The sequence below is a fragment of the Limulus polyphemus genome, unplaced genomic scaffold (genome assembly GCF_000517525.1).
Source record: "Limulus polyphemus unplaced genomic scaffold, Limulus_polyphemus-2.1.2 Scaffold372, whole genome shotgun sequence".
In the NCBI taxonomy this organism is placed as follows: domain Eukaryota; kingdom Metazoa; phylum Arthropoda; class Merostomata; order Xiphosura; family Limulidae; genus Limulus; species Limulus polyphemus.
Genome location: NW_013665982.1, coordinates 444,562 through 461,122, shown reverse-complemented (window position 1 = coordinate 461,122; position 16,561 = coordinate 444,562). Strand labels below are relative to the sequence as shown.

At 35.1% G+C, this 16,561-nt stretch overlaps 1 protein-coding gene across 1 annotated transcript in view; it reads right to left on the bottom strand.

The window, feature by feature from the left end:
* The window catches only part of LOC106457776 (UPF0764 protein C16orf89 homolog), an 18,281-nt gene extending 7,971 nt beyond the window's left edge, over positions 1 to 10,310 (bottom strand). Inside the window, exons 1-4 of the mRNA XM_013917220.2 lie at positions 10,042 to 10,310; positions 8,433 to 8,594; positions 6,124 to 6,277; positions 656 to 773 (exon numbers count right to left, since the gene is read on the bottom strand). Coding sequence (XP_013772674.2) covers positions 656 to 773; positions 6,124 to 6,277; positions 8,433 to 8,594; positions 10,042 to 10,252 — 645 coding nt within the window. The 5' untranslated portion in view covers positions 10,253 to 10,310. The remainder of the gene's footprint in view (positions 1 to 655; positions 774 to 6,123; positions 6,278 to 8,432; positions 8,595 to 10,041) is intronic.
* Positions 10,311 to 16,561: the final 6,251 nt, after the last annotated feature.

Here is a 16,561-nt window from a genome sequence, read left to right as displayed (position 1 = left end):
CTGGTCAAATATCTGAAGTGTCCCGATTGATAAGTGTTATAACAATCACAGTTATAGCTTCTGAAGTTTATACTACACCAACTATAGCAAACCAATAATAAATACAGTTTTTAGGCGCGTCGCCTTGATTATATTTATAGGCGTGTGGGGAGTTTCTCGAAACTTCCGTTTACATATACTGACGCTAACACTAGCGTTTACGTACACACATATGTTGTTGATTCTTACACTCGAGAATCTTCTACAACTTTAGAGAATAGGCGGAAGTTTCGCAATACAGATTTAACAGTATAAGTTATGAACATTTTTAAATATAAATTAATTTAAACAAACATCCATATCAAAATATATAACAGTAAATCCGTCACACTGTCTACCTCTCAGAAATATAACATGTCAAATTAATTCTTAGAGCCATTGTAACCAAGTCACTGTCAACCTCTCAGAAATAGAAATGTAAAATTGAATCTTGTATATTGTAGCCAAGTCACTGTCACCCTCTCATAAATAAAACATGTCATATTGACTATTGTATATTTTAACATTCATTCTTTGTGACCATATTAATATTGTTTCAGAACACATTTATATAAATCTTACATCTTAATAGTCTGTATGCAAGTAACGTTAATAATAGTCGAAGATGCTCTCTTACCATTTCTCCTATTTCCAAATAAAAAACTTCATGCGTGAGGGCGTAGCTGTCGTATCCCCGTGACGTCATTAGATTCCAACACCGTTGAGATATATCACATGGTTTTGGGTAAGGTCCCCTGGGAGAGTAAGAACAGGAGAAAAGTAATTATTTACCTGTTAAAATACAAAAAAATAAATAAAAATAATAATACAGAAATGTTTATACCATTATGCAAGTTACAGAATGTGGTGTGCAACAATGCTCCAAATATTGTTGCGTTGTATCAATAGTTTTCCACTTTATAGTTAATACGTATGCCAGCAGTACTTTAACGAATACGAATAATGCGCGCGCGCGCACGCACACACAGACGTGTATGTGTTTATTACTCACACACCCAGATCACAAAACTGAACTAAAAGTACATGAAAAGTGAGAATTTTGGACGATTAAATATGTGAATCTGATTTAAAGGTATATGTGACTATCTGCAAGAAAGCCATCTCATGGCCTGATCGCTTTTGCTAATTGTGGTCGTTCGTAGGCGTAAGTAAACACATTCGGATGATGCTCATATAGCTTAGTGTAGATGGCGTATCTTAAACAACTGGGTCTTACGATAGAGAAAATAATTGTTTAGATGGACATTCATAATTTCAATTTGCTAAAGCAGAGAGTATGCAACTGGCTTTTTCAAAGAAAACAAACTAAAAAGCTTTTTAATGGTTGGAGACGGCTTGAATTGGTAATGAAGAAAAACTTTAATATAAGTTTAACATAACAGCAAATATACAACGTTTCGACAACGTTTTGTCATCATCATTTGTTGTTATGTTAAACTTATATTAACGTTTTTCTTCATTACCAATTCAAGCCGTTTCCAACCGTTATTAGTCTCAAAGTGGGTTCCTCGTCATCGAATTAAAAAAGCTTTTTGTTACAATCAATTTGCATATAAGGAATTTACAACACAGACACACTCTACTTATATATATAGTTAATAGATAGTTCAATATCACAAATACATTATGATTAATGGTAATAAGTAAATGGAAAGAATGCCGTAAGCTGTTAGTTTGTATACAATTAAAAGACACATAGTGGACTTTATACATCCTAATTATCAAAGTACTACTTATTTAGTATGTCCCCAGTAGATCAGCGGACGTTAAAATCTGTTGATCGATTCTCCATGGTGGACAGAGCGCAGATAGCCTACTGTTTAGCCTTGCATTAAAACAAATAAAACATGTATATATATGTAACAAGCGTAAAAAAATGTAAAATAAAGAAATTGAAAAGTAGGAATGGGAGAAACAAAAAGTAAGGAAACAAGGAAAGAATGGGTGGGGAAACATTACAGCATTTGGTGACACAGTGCGACCGCAAAGTAGGTGTAGCCATCATTCCACCCAATCCTACTTTGTGTGCTTTTGACAACTTGGTAATTGTTCAAACTAAATGAAAGGTGTATATAGCTAACGAAATGCATGGCAACATAAGAGGGGTGTTTGATGTCGGAAGTGAGACAGGAAGCTCCAATAGTTATACTTTGCTAAATGGAGACATTATGGCTTTCTGACTGGTAAGGAGTGGGCCAAAAGAATAGTATCAAATCTGCTGATTTTTTAATTTTTAATTTGTTGAGTATTTAAAATACAAAGGACTAGAAACTGATAAATTTCAATTTAAATCTATAATTGGATAAAAATTTAAAGTAAAAAACGAAGTAAGAATGGGCGAAACTTTGAGGTTGGACCATGTCAAAAACAACCAAGTGTTGTAATGTTATCCTGGCCATTTCTACCCTGTTTTCTTACTTTTTGTTACTCCCATTTGTGGCATGGCTTTTTTTTTTGGTACTAAGTCTCAAGAGTGATTGGGTTCTAGGCCTTTTCTTCGAGCTATCTCTCGACACTTCCTAGCTTTTGCTGATATCTTTGCTATAGTTTTTGTTCCATCTAGCTAGGGTGGCAGCCTTTTCTTTGGCTGGATTAATGGCTAAGGCTTGTTTCGCATATTTAACATTACTGTTTCTGACTTTATCTCTATTTTTGCAGTAATACTCTCTTTGCTGGGACAGGCTTTTCAAGGTTATCAACTTAAGATTTTAGTTAGAATCTAGACCTAGATAATCTACGTAGTTCACGTTTATTTATCTAACTGATACAGCTGCAGGCTGATCATGTAGCACGTGCGCATAAGCCATTGTGCACCAACACGTGATATGGAAGAGGATTGTTACTTGGCAACTCAGAGAGTGTGTTTGTAATCATAGAATATGGCTACTAGTGTATTGTTAGCTCGTTAGTACTGTTTAAAAATGATTATTGGTATTCCTTGTTACTACCAAGATTATAAGTGAAACTAAGAAAAACGCTTTTAGCCAAGGTAGCATAATTCAATCATGTGCACTTAGTATAATTGATACTTGATCAGTCTGTACTTGATGCCTTTACTGGCGAAACCATGGTCATGAATAAACGAAGTATTTGTGAAACGTACAATTGCCTTTGTTTTTTTATTTCAAATCTGCAATGTGCACTTAGATTTACATAATGTGAAGACAGAAGAGAGCTATGCCTTTCCAACAACGTTAGTCCGTCAGTCAGATAGCCAAATTGACAAACTTGTGGTTTTGTTAAATTTTATTTTTACTCTAGCGACTTTCTCAAGTGCTTTGGTGGCTTGTTACTCTGCAATTGGTTTATTTACTACTCAACAGTATGTACTTATAAAGTTTTGTTTACATGCTGTTTGCAGTGTGCTTTAGATTTTAATTTATATTGCACATCTGGCCCATTCCTACTATAAGTACTACCGCATTTATGACAATATTGTTAGTAATAACGTAGCGAAAAGCGTTACGTACCCATGCCTTGTTTCGATGAGCTACACCGAAATGCTCAGTAACTGAATGAACTTCATGTTTTTCACCATCATTTCATAATGGTTGATTATGCAGGACTGTCCAGTAAAGTAATATGTCCATGTTTTGAACATGATTTAAATTCACCACTCATAAATGTTCAGTACCTTAAGAGGATCATATTATAAACTAGCTGGAGTATCCTTTCCCTGGACGGATGTTATATAAATTCGTGATTAATTTAAGACATGAAAAGTTGCTTCCCTTATAGGTTATTGTAAAATTACTCAAAAGGGCCCATAAAAACTGCAAAACACCAAATTTGAAACTGCAACTGTGCATGTATCTCCGCATGGACCCATCAAATCTTCATGCCAAATTTGGTGAAGATCCGTCAACAGGGAGCAAAGTAGTGGTAAAACCGCAAAGACGCCCATAAAAAACCACAAAACGCAAAATGCAAAACTGAAAATTTGTAAGTATCTTCTCATGGACCCAACAAACTTCCATACCGATTTTGGTGAAGATCCATTTACACTCTGGGATGTAGTTACACGGACATACAACAGACAGTACTGTTATATTAATAAGGATATAATTTAAAGTCATAATGCAGAAATGCTCAGTAGCTTAATATATGTACATAATTTGACTGTCATTGACTTAATTTTTTCCTTTTTTTGCCTATCAGTTAATGATTATTTATGCAGAAATGTTCAGTAACTTAGCACTACCATGTTTTGAGCATTATTTAGCAGAGTATCATATATAATTTTTAGTAACATCATTTTAATGGTACATTATACAAAACACTATATTTAAATAAAATATTATAAAAACTCAGTGTTGTGAAATGAACAGTTAGAAGCTATTAACTGAAAAAAAGGTATGTTAATATGGAACCAAAAACAAAAATATTTAAATTGCAAGTAATAGAACTATATATATTGGTTTGTTAGAAAGTTTTTATGACAAAAACAAATCACTAAAGAAATGTGGAGAAGTGGTAAATGTGGTAACAAGTCACTTGATGCACTTCTCCATATTACTTGGAGCGAGCGCGTTACGTCCATTACCATCAAAAATAAATATAAAGAAAATCAAACTTCACACTTTGAAGTCGTGAGTGTGTTGAAAGAGTGACAGGTGAATCACATTATTTGGTCTGACAAGAGTAGCCCATGAGTTGGTGGTAGGTGGTATTGATTAGCCAACGTCCCCTAGTCTATCACTTCAAAATTAGCTAGCACGGCAAGCTCTCGTGTTGCTTTGCGTGAAATTAAAAAAATAAACTAAATTCACACTTTAAGAGAACATTTAAAGAACACCTAGAAACACGTAAAGTTTTGAGATGTGAAATGCAAAAATACGCAATCGTCGAACTAAGACTAATAATTTAAAAAAAGTTTTATAAAGTCAAGTATGGAACTACATATACGTAACCTAGCTAGCTATAATAATACAGAAAGTTTTAATACTAAAGAAAATATTGAAACATAAAATTCAAAACTACAAAAACTGAATTACTTAAAATGTAAAATATTGTATCCCTACTTTGGCAGATCACTGTAATTATCTAATCACTGTAATTATGTTAGTCTGAGCCAAAGTACTTTAAGTAACTCAGTTTTTGTAGTTTTGACTTTCTTGTTTCAATACTTTTTCTAGCATTAAAACTTTCTATATTACTATAGCTAGCTAGGTTATGTATATATCCATCCATACTTGTCTTTATTAAATGTAATTTTTATAATTATACTTGTTTGTTTCCTTTCTATTAGCTTTTTTTTTTATGTGCCACGGCAATACCAAGCGTGGGGCGCGCGTATGCCAGATTGAATTTTACTACTTATCAGGATCTGTACCAACCTACCATTAAATCTAATTATATATCAGAAGTAGTGCATCCTCCATTATATATATATATATCTTTACACACTATTACTCTTTTCGGTACAAGAAAGAAATCGTTGGGAACCCAGACGGAAGAGTTCCGTGAAAGAATTAGACCGATAAAATTCGTCACTTTTTCTGCACGTTTGTCTGGAAAAGTCACTTACTTACTAAGATGAAAATTCGTTGAAATAGTGAAATAAACACGTATATAGCAATTTTGGCGGCTTTATAAGTACAATAAGCTTTAGTTTTGCTTAGCCAATACTGTGAACTAATCATTGTTAATATTAAAACATATTAAAGGTGGTTTTAAACGGGTGATTTTTATGGCTGCCATTTTGTTTTATCACGATTCCTATTGGTGGTGTAAGAAGGGGTTGCAAAGTAGGGGTGCTTAGCTAGACATGCAGATTTTACAATGAGAAATTAAAAGTACAAGGAGCTGCTAGAAGCAGCTCCCGTGCTGCCAAAAGCAGCTCAATCTAGTGGTATCTTGGGGAATGCCCCAAAAACTTAATATAATAATGTAATTTACAGTTTCTATATAAGTCAAATATGTAAAAGCACCTCGGGTCCGACGCCTCTGATCCCTATTATTATTATGACCTATCGTACTTAATGATAGGTACTACATTTTATCGCATGACTCAGGTTATCCAAATTTCACACTTTTTTCAAGAGAACTACAGACATTATAAACATTATAAAAATGAATACTTACTTGGAGCCTAAAATTTCCTGTAGACACTCATCAGATTCGGTTTCAGTGAGTTTAACAGTCAGAGAAGAGAGAGGAGATTCTTTTAAGTTGGGTCTGATGGACCGTGTAGGATAGTCTAAAGCCCACTGTCCACGTCTCAGTAGCCTTCCTATCTCTGAATAATGTGCCAGATAATTTGACATAACTTATATAAACTCAGACTTCGAAGTTATAAAGGCATAACTGTAACAATTTAAACTGGTAAGTCGTTAATGGTGGATAGAGTTTAATTTATGACTTAAATTAACTTTTCTAATGATAAGAGTTTCATTACGAATACTCAGTGATAATCAAGCTTAACACAAAACTGTAGAGTCACAACAGTAGAAATTGTTGGGGAATAAACGCACTACCTCTAGAATATCATGAACAAACAGGAATTCATGAAATAAAAACTTAACTCTGTTACTAGTAAACTAATAGTAGAACATGTTGACACGTTAACACTGTGGTTGCACAATCAGTAGACCATGTTGCACAACCCGCTCTTACTAGTAAACTAATGGTAGAACATATTGATGCTGTTGTTGTTGTACAACACCCTCTTACTAGTAAACTAATAGTAAAATATGTTAACGCTGTGATTTGCACAACCCGCTATTACTAGTAAACTAATAGTAAAAGATGTTGTCGTTGTGATTTGTACAACCCGCTCTTACTAGTAAACTAATAGTAGAATACGTTGATGCTATGGTTGTACAACCCGCTATTACTAGTAAACTAATAGTAGAATACGTTGACGCTATGGTTGTACAACCCGCTATTACTAGTAAACTAATAGTAGAATACGTTGACGCTATGGTTGTACAACCCGCTATTACTAGTAAACTAATAATAAAATATGTTGACACTGTGGTTTGCATAATCCGCTCTTACTAGTAAGCTAATAGTAGAATACTTTGACGCTATGGTTGTACAACCAGCTATTACTAGTAAACTAATAGTAAAAGATGGTGACGCTGTGGTTTGTACAACCCGCTCTTACTAGTAAACTAATAGTAGAATACGTTGACGCTGTGGTTGTACAACCCGCTCTTACTAGTAAACTAATAAGATAATGACGCTGTGGTTTGCACAACCCGCTCCAGGATCAAGAACACTAGCTTGTTGATTATGCAGCTCTTCCGTCTTGAAGCTAAGCGAATACACAAAGTTAAAGTAGATAGCTTTCCATGATCGTCTATTAGTATTAGCGGTAAAATAGGTTGAAGCATTGTGTATATTCTTTACACGTGTGTCTTAATGTTAGCGGAACCGACTATGTAGTTTGTATATATATATATATATTACTAATGTTTGCGCGCGGATCACTCTTATTCATTTTAAGTATTTTTTGAATGTTATTTCTAAGCATGAATAGACGTAATTTTTGGAAGTGTTTTAATGTTAGCGGAATACTTCTAGTATCAGATGTGACTTGTATACTCATATGTGACCAATGTTTTAAAATGTGAATAGAAGTAATTTAGATAAGTGTTTTAAGTGGTCTTAGGTATACGTTGCAGTACACGTGTTACCGTAGCGCTATATCGGATACACATATATGTATATATAACTTAAGTTATGGATAGTATGCACACCCTATGAATATTAGCTTACACTTCTAGTTTAAGATGTATTAACAATAAACGTTTTACTAACGTTAGCGACTCTTCTAAGTTGAGGTATTGTTTGAACGTTATTGCTCTTTGCTAATATTTCTGATGACTGTGTCGGCTTCAGCCTTATTCATGTTTCTCAACACATTCCAATTTAAATTTAAAACGATGTCCTGATTTACGTTTTTATTAGCTTCTTAAGTACACAGTTTTACCATTAAAATGTCAGTTTCACAGATACCTTATTTGGACTTTTTACTCTGGAAACATTTCGTCCTCCAGTGGCACAGCGGTATGTCTACGGCCTTACAACGCTGGAACCGAGCTTCGATGCCCGTGGTGGGCAGAACACAGACACTCCATTGTGTAGTTTTGTGTTTAATTGCAAACAAACTGGAAACATTTTACCTATAAATTCACTCTTTTTTTGAAAAACGCCCTCTTTGTTGCAATTCTCTTTGTAGTACATTGACAACATCATAATATTTATGGAAAAATACAAGCATTTTAAGAAAACTTTGGGTCATGCTGCAAAACATTTTATTGTACAATAACAACATCCATCAACTCCTCACAATATGACTACCCCATTTTTTTTGTCATAATTCTTAAACTAATTTATTATTAATTCTTTAACCACTTGAATGAAAAAATGTCAGAACAGAAACTTACTTTGAAAATATTCTGGCTGTGACATTCTCACGTAGTTTATGGCACTATCAGCTATATGTTGTGCTCTCTTTTGAAGATTGATAAGTTTATTCCAAATTAGTCGAATGTTACTACTGTAGTCTGGTTTTATAAGCCTTCGAGCAAGCAACACTTGGAGCTGGTCTAAGGCAAAAGTCAAGAAAATTTGTTTGCTTAGATTAGATCACCAGAAGAAGAGACACGATATAAAATATTACACAGAGATATACTTTAACTTTAGGTGTTATTTTTAAATTACCGACAGTAATAATTATACCAAAATAATGCAGATAACACAGGCCTGCGAATTTAAACTTCATAAAAGTTGTTTTGATTTCAATAACGGATTATCTACGCAGACTTCGAAAATAATATTCATTTTTTGTTCTATTACGTAAGGATTTTTTGACAAATCGGGAAGAAAAAACACTTTTATTTAAATAAAATTATTATTTTGTTTACCACAATGAACGTTTTTTATTATTATGTTTTTTTTTGTGAAACCTACGTTTTTTAGTCTCAAACTACGTGTTGTGGTCTTTCTTTTATGTATTACGTTATGGCATTTTTTGAAAAATCTGTACGTGATGGAGAAAAATGGATATCATTTTCGGATTCAGCGTACAGGAATTACTGTAGAACATGTAAAAATTTCAAGACAATTAAAATCTCGCAGGCCTGTGTAATATCCGTTTTAATTCGGAATGTTGTAGTTAAGAACTTTCTTTTGTCAGTCTTTATGAAATATTTACAAATTTTCATTGATTTTCATTTACAGTAGCAGAGCGTAGATTCACACAGGTTAACATTTATTTCCGAGAAATTCTTTAATTGAAACGGAGGGTTCGATTATCCTTAGTATTGGTTTCTATTTTAAAGTTTTTTTCGGTAAGGATTTTGTAACATTGGTAAAAAAAAACAGGACTGATTTATTACACTTGCTTCAAATTAATTGAAACGGAGGGTTCGATTAATCGTTAGCACTAATAGTTATTTTGGAGCTATTTTTAGTAAGGAGTTTAGAAGTGGTAAAAAGAAAAACAGGTCTGATTTATTATACGTGGCTTCCAACTAGAAAGTTCCCCAGTGGCACAGCGGTATGTCTGCGGACTTACAACGCTAGAAACCGGGTTTCGATACCCGTGGTGAGCAGAGCACAGATAGTTTTTGTGTAGCTTTGTGCATAATTAAAAAAAAACAACAAACCAACTAGAAAAAGAAGTCATTCGTACGACAACAATGTTTCTTTTACTATAACTAGTAATATAGAGCTGGAAATACTTTTTGAGAGTTCTCATACCTACGCAATAGGGTATTTGTTTCGTGCCAACCGCAGGTATCGAACTCCACATTTTAGCATATAAACCCTGAAGCTTACGGCTGAGCATCCGATGGGCGATATTTCATCGATATAGATGGTAATACCAATGACTGGAAATACTTCTGTAATATATATATATATACAATACAGCCGAACATCTGTTAGAATCGAGGTATTTTTACGATACATACGGCACTCTGGAATCGTTTCAGTAATATAGACAGTAATCTGGAAAAGTGAAAATGTCATACTGCAGTTTTCATAACTTACCATCCACCATACGTATCCCAATAACTCCGTCAAGATTAAGATGTGACAAGGATCCTTCTATAAAACGTAGTGCCTTCTTTACAGCATTTAGTGTATTAGTAAGCTGTCGATTCTGAACGGACCCAAAGATGGGTACAACGTCCAGAGTAAAGAATAACAAGCCAAGAAACAGTGTGTTCAACCTACAGATTTTGACCATTACAATAGGCATGACTCTCTCAGTTGACCAGGCGTGTCTTTAGTAAATGTTTGCTAGTTTACTTGGTTTGTGGAAGCAAATGTCTGATTTTATTCTTTACCCTCCTCAAACAATCTGTGGGAGCATGACGTCAGCTTGTTTGTGAATGTTAGAGAGGCCTAGACGTTAAAACAGGAGTAGCCTACGCGAGCAACCTTCTTAATTATTTAGCATGTATATCACATTCTACCAAATCTTCATTACTTTCCTTTATCCCACCTGTCTTTTCCATTTCCACTACATCACCAGGATATCAAGCCACAAGAGACCACTAACAAGGCGGCTTATAGCGTGATCGAAAGCCGAGCTATTCATAATATAATCATTACATTAGAAACGTTGGTACTGTAGAAAGCGTGTGTGGAGATTACAAAACCTTGTTCTACGAAAATCACTATTGTAGCTATCCGCTTTATAACCACTCCAGCAAGATGAGTCTACATGCGTTATTTTCTCCGTTCTGTAACTAATCTGGAAAGAGGTATTATGTAGGATATACTACTGCTTTGCATATTAATTGCCTTTCGAGTGAGAGCGTGTGGAATGAGTTGCAAAGCAGGGCGAGCTGTACTGGAAAGCAATGGCACAATAAACATGTCACTTCCTCCAAGAAAACTTTATGCTTTGAAAAAAGACCAGAATGTTACGCTGGACGATAAAGACAGAAAATTTCAAAATATTTACTATATAACTTAAAATCAACTTCTTATTTTCAAGCTATATACTCTTCGTTGCAATTCTTTTTGTAGTGCCCCACAGTGGCACGGCGATATGTCTGCGGACTTACAACGCTAGACTGTTTGTTTGGAATTAAGCACAAAGCTACACAATGGGCTATCTGTGCTCTGCCCACCACGGGTATCGAAACCCGGTTTCTATCATTGTAAGTCTGCAGACATACTGCTGTGCCACTGGAGGGCAACAACGCTAGAAACCGGGTTTCGATACCCGTGGTGGGCAGAGCACAGATAGTCCATTGTGTAGTATTGTGCTTAACTACAAACAAATAATCTTTTTTTTGTACTACATTGACATCATAATATTCATGGAAAAAAATACAAACATTTTAAGAAAACCTTAGGTCATGCTGTAAAACATTTTATTGTGCAATGACATAAAACGTTTATTGATTGGAGTTCTGGTTAATTAAACTGTTAAAGAAATGAATGTCCAAGGAAATAAGCTGATTATTTTTAGTTACTGGGGTAGGGGTAAATAATAGACTGAGAATTAACGAATTCCATCCCAGTATTAAAAAGTTTGTTTCTTTAGTAACAAATTGTTATAATTGCAATTAATGAAGTCGACGTACGCTTGTTTGCATACATCGCTAATTTTATGTACCGAATGCTCCAATGGTTCACAAGTGCTAAGTTATTCCCCCACCCCACCCAAAGGGCTAAGTTGATCAGTGGGCATGTGGTTTAATAACCATCTAATAGGAGGTTATCGTTTAAAAGTATCGGCAGTTGTCTGTAGTGATGGAAAACAAGTTCCATATATTACATACTCGCTCAGATCAGACTTAAAACATGGTTTATTTGCTGTTGGTGACCTATCTTTCTGAGGGCTTGATAAGTAGTGAAAACAAGTTCCATATATTACATACTCGCTTAGATCAGACTTAAAACATGGTTTATTTGCTGTTGGTGACCTATCTTTCTGAGGGCTTGATAAGTAGTTTTTAAAAATAGTTATGTGTTGATGCTTCCATGTTGTAAGTATGCATGCATGTCTGTGTTTATGTATATGTGTGTGTGTGTGTGTGTTTTGGCTCAAAACTACACAGTGGGCTATTTGTGCTCTGTCAACCACGGGGAAATGAACCCCGGATATCACTGATGCAAGTCCTTAAACTTATCGCTGACTCATCGAGGGACATGCATATATTTGTGTGTATTATGTAGTTGTGGTAATTGTAATACGTTTGTTTGTTTGTTTGCAGTTAAGCACAAAGCTACACCATGAGATATCTGTGCTCTGCCCACCACGGGTATCGAAACGCGGTTTCTAGCGTTGTATGTCCGCAGACATACCGCTGTGCCACTTACTAAGTACACTACAGATGCGAGTTTGTGTACATTTTTTTCCTTTCAGTGGCTTTTAATCTATACCGAGTACTACTCTTTTCACCCTTTTCAAGCCCTGCACTCTTTGGCCCTCAATTTTCCCTTTGCTTGGTATTATTATTAAAAACGTAATTCTTATTGTATGTTAACTAATTGGATATAAAACACAGTTTAACATTGGAATATTTATATTATGTTTTTTTAGTTGTTACTTTATTGAAAAAACTAACTGCTAACTCTCCCAGTCAATACAAGTAACACTACCAGGTTTCAAGCTTCCATCTCATTGCTAGGCTGAGAAATCATCAGATATTTAACAACGTAACCACGCCCACCTCCCTCTGAATCTCTCTCTTTTTTTGTGTGTGTTTGTGGCCTGGCGACAACTTGACCTACGTATCGTTGCTTATAGCCAAGAGAAGGCAGATATTGTGAGCAATTCGCATATAGCTGTCGCTTTAGCATTAGTCAAGTTGTGTTTTTTTATGTACAATAATTTACGTATAAAATTTATTTATATAAAACTTACATTGAGTTTATTACTTTCATCAACAAATCTATTTTATAAAACAATACCTAAAACATGTTTCAATGAGTATTGTACTATTATATTGTTCTTATATTGTGTTCTTTACTTTTACTCTCAGTTTAGAAATCAGATTTATGAAAACTTAAAAACAGATTTGAAAAAAAAGCTGTCTTAATTTGTTTCTCGAAGAGTTAAGTTCGGAGCATTGTTATAAGTGGCAAGTGAATTTTTTGAGATATTTGTAATTGAAATAGAATCGTGGGAAATTTTTAGTTTTCGCATAGTATATTCTATAAAATATGTTTTGTATGTTTTAGATTAGATTTTTAAAGCTATACAAGTTATTTTTTCGAGCCTCAACTTCACGAGGAACTGTCAAATACTTAGGCCTAAGAAAAATACTTAGCCAAACTGTTATAAACACTGCTATAAGGATACCACGAGTGACCTGTTCTGTACCGCTTTTGTATTTATGATGCGTTAAACTAGCCTATCTAGATCAAACAACTCTACCTAGAACTAGATCGTGAACAAGGGCCAAATGACTGTTTGTTTGTCTTTGTTTATGGCAAAGCTCTGCCGCCGTCCATAATTTTGAGCTGCCGATAACGGGGAAGGCAATCAGCCAGGAGCACCTACTGCCAACTTTTGGGCTACCCCTTACCAACGAATAGTGGGATTGACCATAGCGTTATAACGTCACCACGGCTGAAAGGATGAGCATGTTCGGTGTCGAGGTTTGATCCCGGACCCACAAATTGCAAGTCGAGCGCCTTGACCACCGGTCAAAGATCAAATAGTACATGAAATAATGTCGCTGTGCTTGAGGGTTTAGTTGCAATTAAAGTTTTCTGGATCATTTGATCTTGGATTCAGTGTTAATACAGAGGAACACGTGCGTCACTTAGTGATTCATAAATTCACCATAGATCTAAGTAAATTCTGTCGTGCAATATGTTATTGTAGCATTCCTATAAACTGTGTAAACAGTTTGTTTTTTGTTATCGTTCCCCGTTAAAAAGAATTTAATGGTGTGTAAAAAAGAGCAAATTTAACTACATACACCAACAAGAGTTAATACGTTCACGGTTTCCAGTTTTCTCTGCAGAAGATCTGGCAAAAGAAAGAAGATAAAAGAACATTCGTTATGAAAGAAACAATTTGCTTCAGGTAGTGTTAATATACAGTGTGATGAAAAGTCCGTTCTTAGTGTGATTTTCCAAGTTATGTCTGTGTTTCATTAAGTGTATATTAGTATTATTGTTACAATTAATACAAATATACACTTAGTTACGATATCACTGACCTTGCAAGAACCCGTGGAAGCGAACCTATTGTGTGTAGATCCTGCGCAACCGTAAACTTACAAAATGTTAAGTCGTAACTTGAACTAAAGAGTGACATCGTGTCATGAGATAAACAGTACACATTTCCAACAACTTGTAAGGGCAGGGATTTGAAAAATCAAGGTGGTAGAGACTTTTACACCACTCTGTACGTAACGTTTTCACTTTGTTAAATGTGGAAATGCTATTAATGCTTGGAGACGGTTTGAATGGGTAATGAAGAAAAACTTTAATATAAGTTTAACATAACAGCAAATGTACAACGTTTCGACAAAGTTTTGTCATCATCAGGTGGAAATGCTATATCAAACCCATGAGATATGAGAAATTATACTTGTATTTGAATATATAAATATAGGTTGGTCAGTGGATATTGTAGTAGTCCTTAATAACGGTTTATGTTAAAAAAAAACACGGAAAAGTTAACATGTCCTTGACTGAAAGGTATAAAGGGCCGGTGCTTAAATCAACTCCTGTTCTAGTGTCACAAATGGAACAGGAGAATGGTGACCACAGGCGCTCAGTTTTCTTTTACGGGTGTGTGTGAAATAACTGAAAGGTATAAAGGGCCGGTGCTTAAATCAACTCCTGTTCTAGTGTCACAAATGGAACAGGAGAATGGTGACCACAGGCGCTCAGTTTTCTTTTACGGGTGTGTGTGAAATAACTGATATGTGAATATTTTATTAGGCCTACATATTATGCATGTTGTACTTTGTCTCGGGGGATGACCCCTCAAGTACTCGGCACTTATGATGGTTTTGTTCATTGAATTTCGCGCAAAGTTCTCGAGAGCTGTCTGCGTCAGTTGTCCCTAATTTAGTGATAAAACTAGAAGAAAGTCAGATATTTAACACCGCCCATCGCTACTCTAATCGCATAGTGGGATTGATCGTCACATTATATCTTACCCATGGTTGAAAGGATGAGTTAGTTCGGGCAGGTAATTCGAATTTGAGACCCGCAAATTGCCAGTTCAGCCTACCCACCAGGATATGTCAGGCCGCCTCTGATGGTAAATAATTTCCCCCCTGAACAGGATGCTAGTCCATTACAGGTTAATTTAATCCCCAGCTACTCGCAAGTAAGATAAAAGTAGGTTATTCATATTTTCAAGCAACATTCAAGGTTTTATATTTAAATACACACATCTTTTGTAATGCGTAGTTTGAAGTTTATAGCTGAAGCTAATGATTAAAATACATAATAACAAAGAACAAGTTTGGTTTGTTTTGAATGTCGCTCAAAGCTACACAATGGCTATCTGCGCAGAGTAGAGGGAAGGTAGCTAGTCATCACCACACACCGCCAAATCTTGGGCTACTCTTTTACCAACGAATAATGGAATTGGCCGTCGCTATTATAACCGACTCCACGACTGAAAGGTAGGAGCATGTTTGGTGGGACGGGGGATTCGAACCAGCGACCTCAGATTGCGAGTCAAGCGCCCTAAACGCCTGGCCATGCCAAAAAAAAACAAAACAAAAAGGTACAGGTAAACTCGAATTTTCCTGCTTTGGATCCTGTTTTCAAATACGAAGCTTCTAATAATTGATAATCTTAGAATGAGAAGACATGCGATGTAATGTTTATTACACCTCAATTACTTATGCATTTTATTGTTAATGTTAGTTTAATGAAGGTCATTATTCATTAAATATTACACTATAATCATAATATATTATAATAACCGGGCTCCATTTAATTCGGTTTTGTAAGAATGATATCCTTTGAAACACTTTTAAACTGTGTTAAGTCATTGGTGTATTTTGCATTAATGTATATGATATCAAGTTATTAAAAACTAATGTGTCTACTTACTCTGAGAAATAATAGCACGAATCGTTGTACATTAATTATAATACAGTAGCGTAGTTAAGCTGGGCTAGCTTAGAATATGTTAAAACCTACTTTGTGCAATGCACAACGAAAATGTAGCAGAATAGAGATAAGCTCAACAGCACAGCCCCCAGCGGCACAGAGGTATGTCTGCGGACTTACAACGCTAGAAACCGGGTTTTAATAACCGTGGTGAGTAGAGCACAGATAGCCCATTGTGTAGCTTTGTGCTTAACTTCAAACCAACTCAATAGGAAAAAAGTTACCTCATCGCTCCAATTTATCCAAAAATTAAATACTTTAATTAGGTGGCACCTTTATTTCATTAATCATTTCCAGATGATCCACACATTAGAAATGGAAATAATTATAGGTAAAGGTACTAGAACACAACCAACAGTAAAGCTACCATTAACAAATTAATGTTGCTTAAGACTACATTTTATGTTATAAATTTCCTGTTGGTATTAAGGACAAAGTTTAATAATTCCGTCGAATT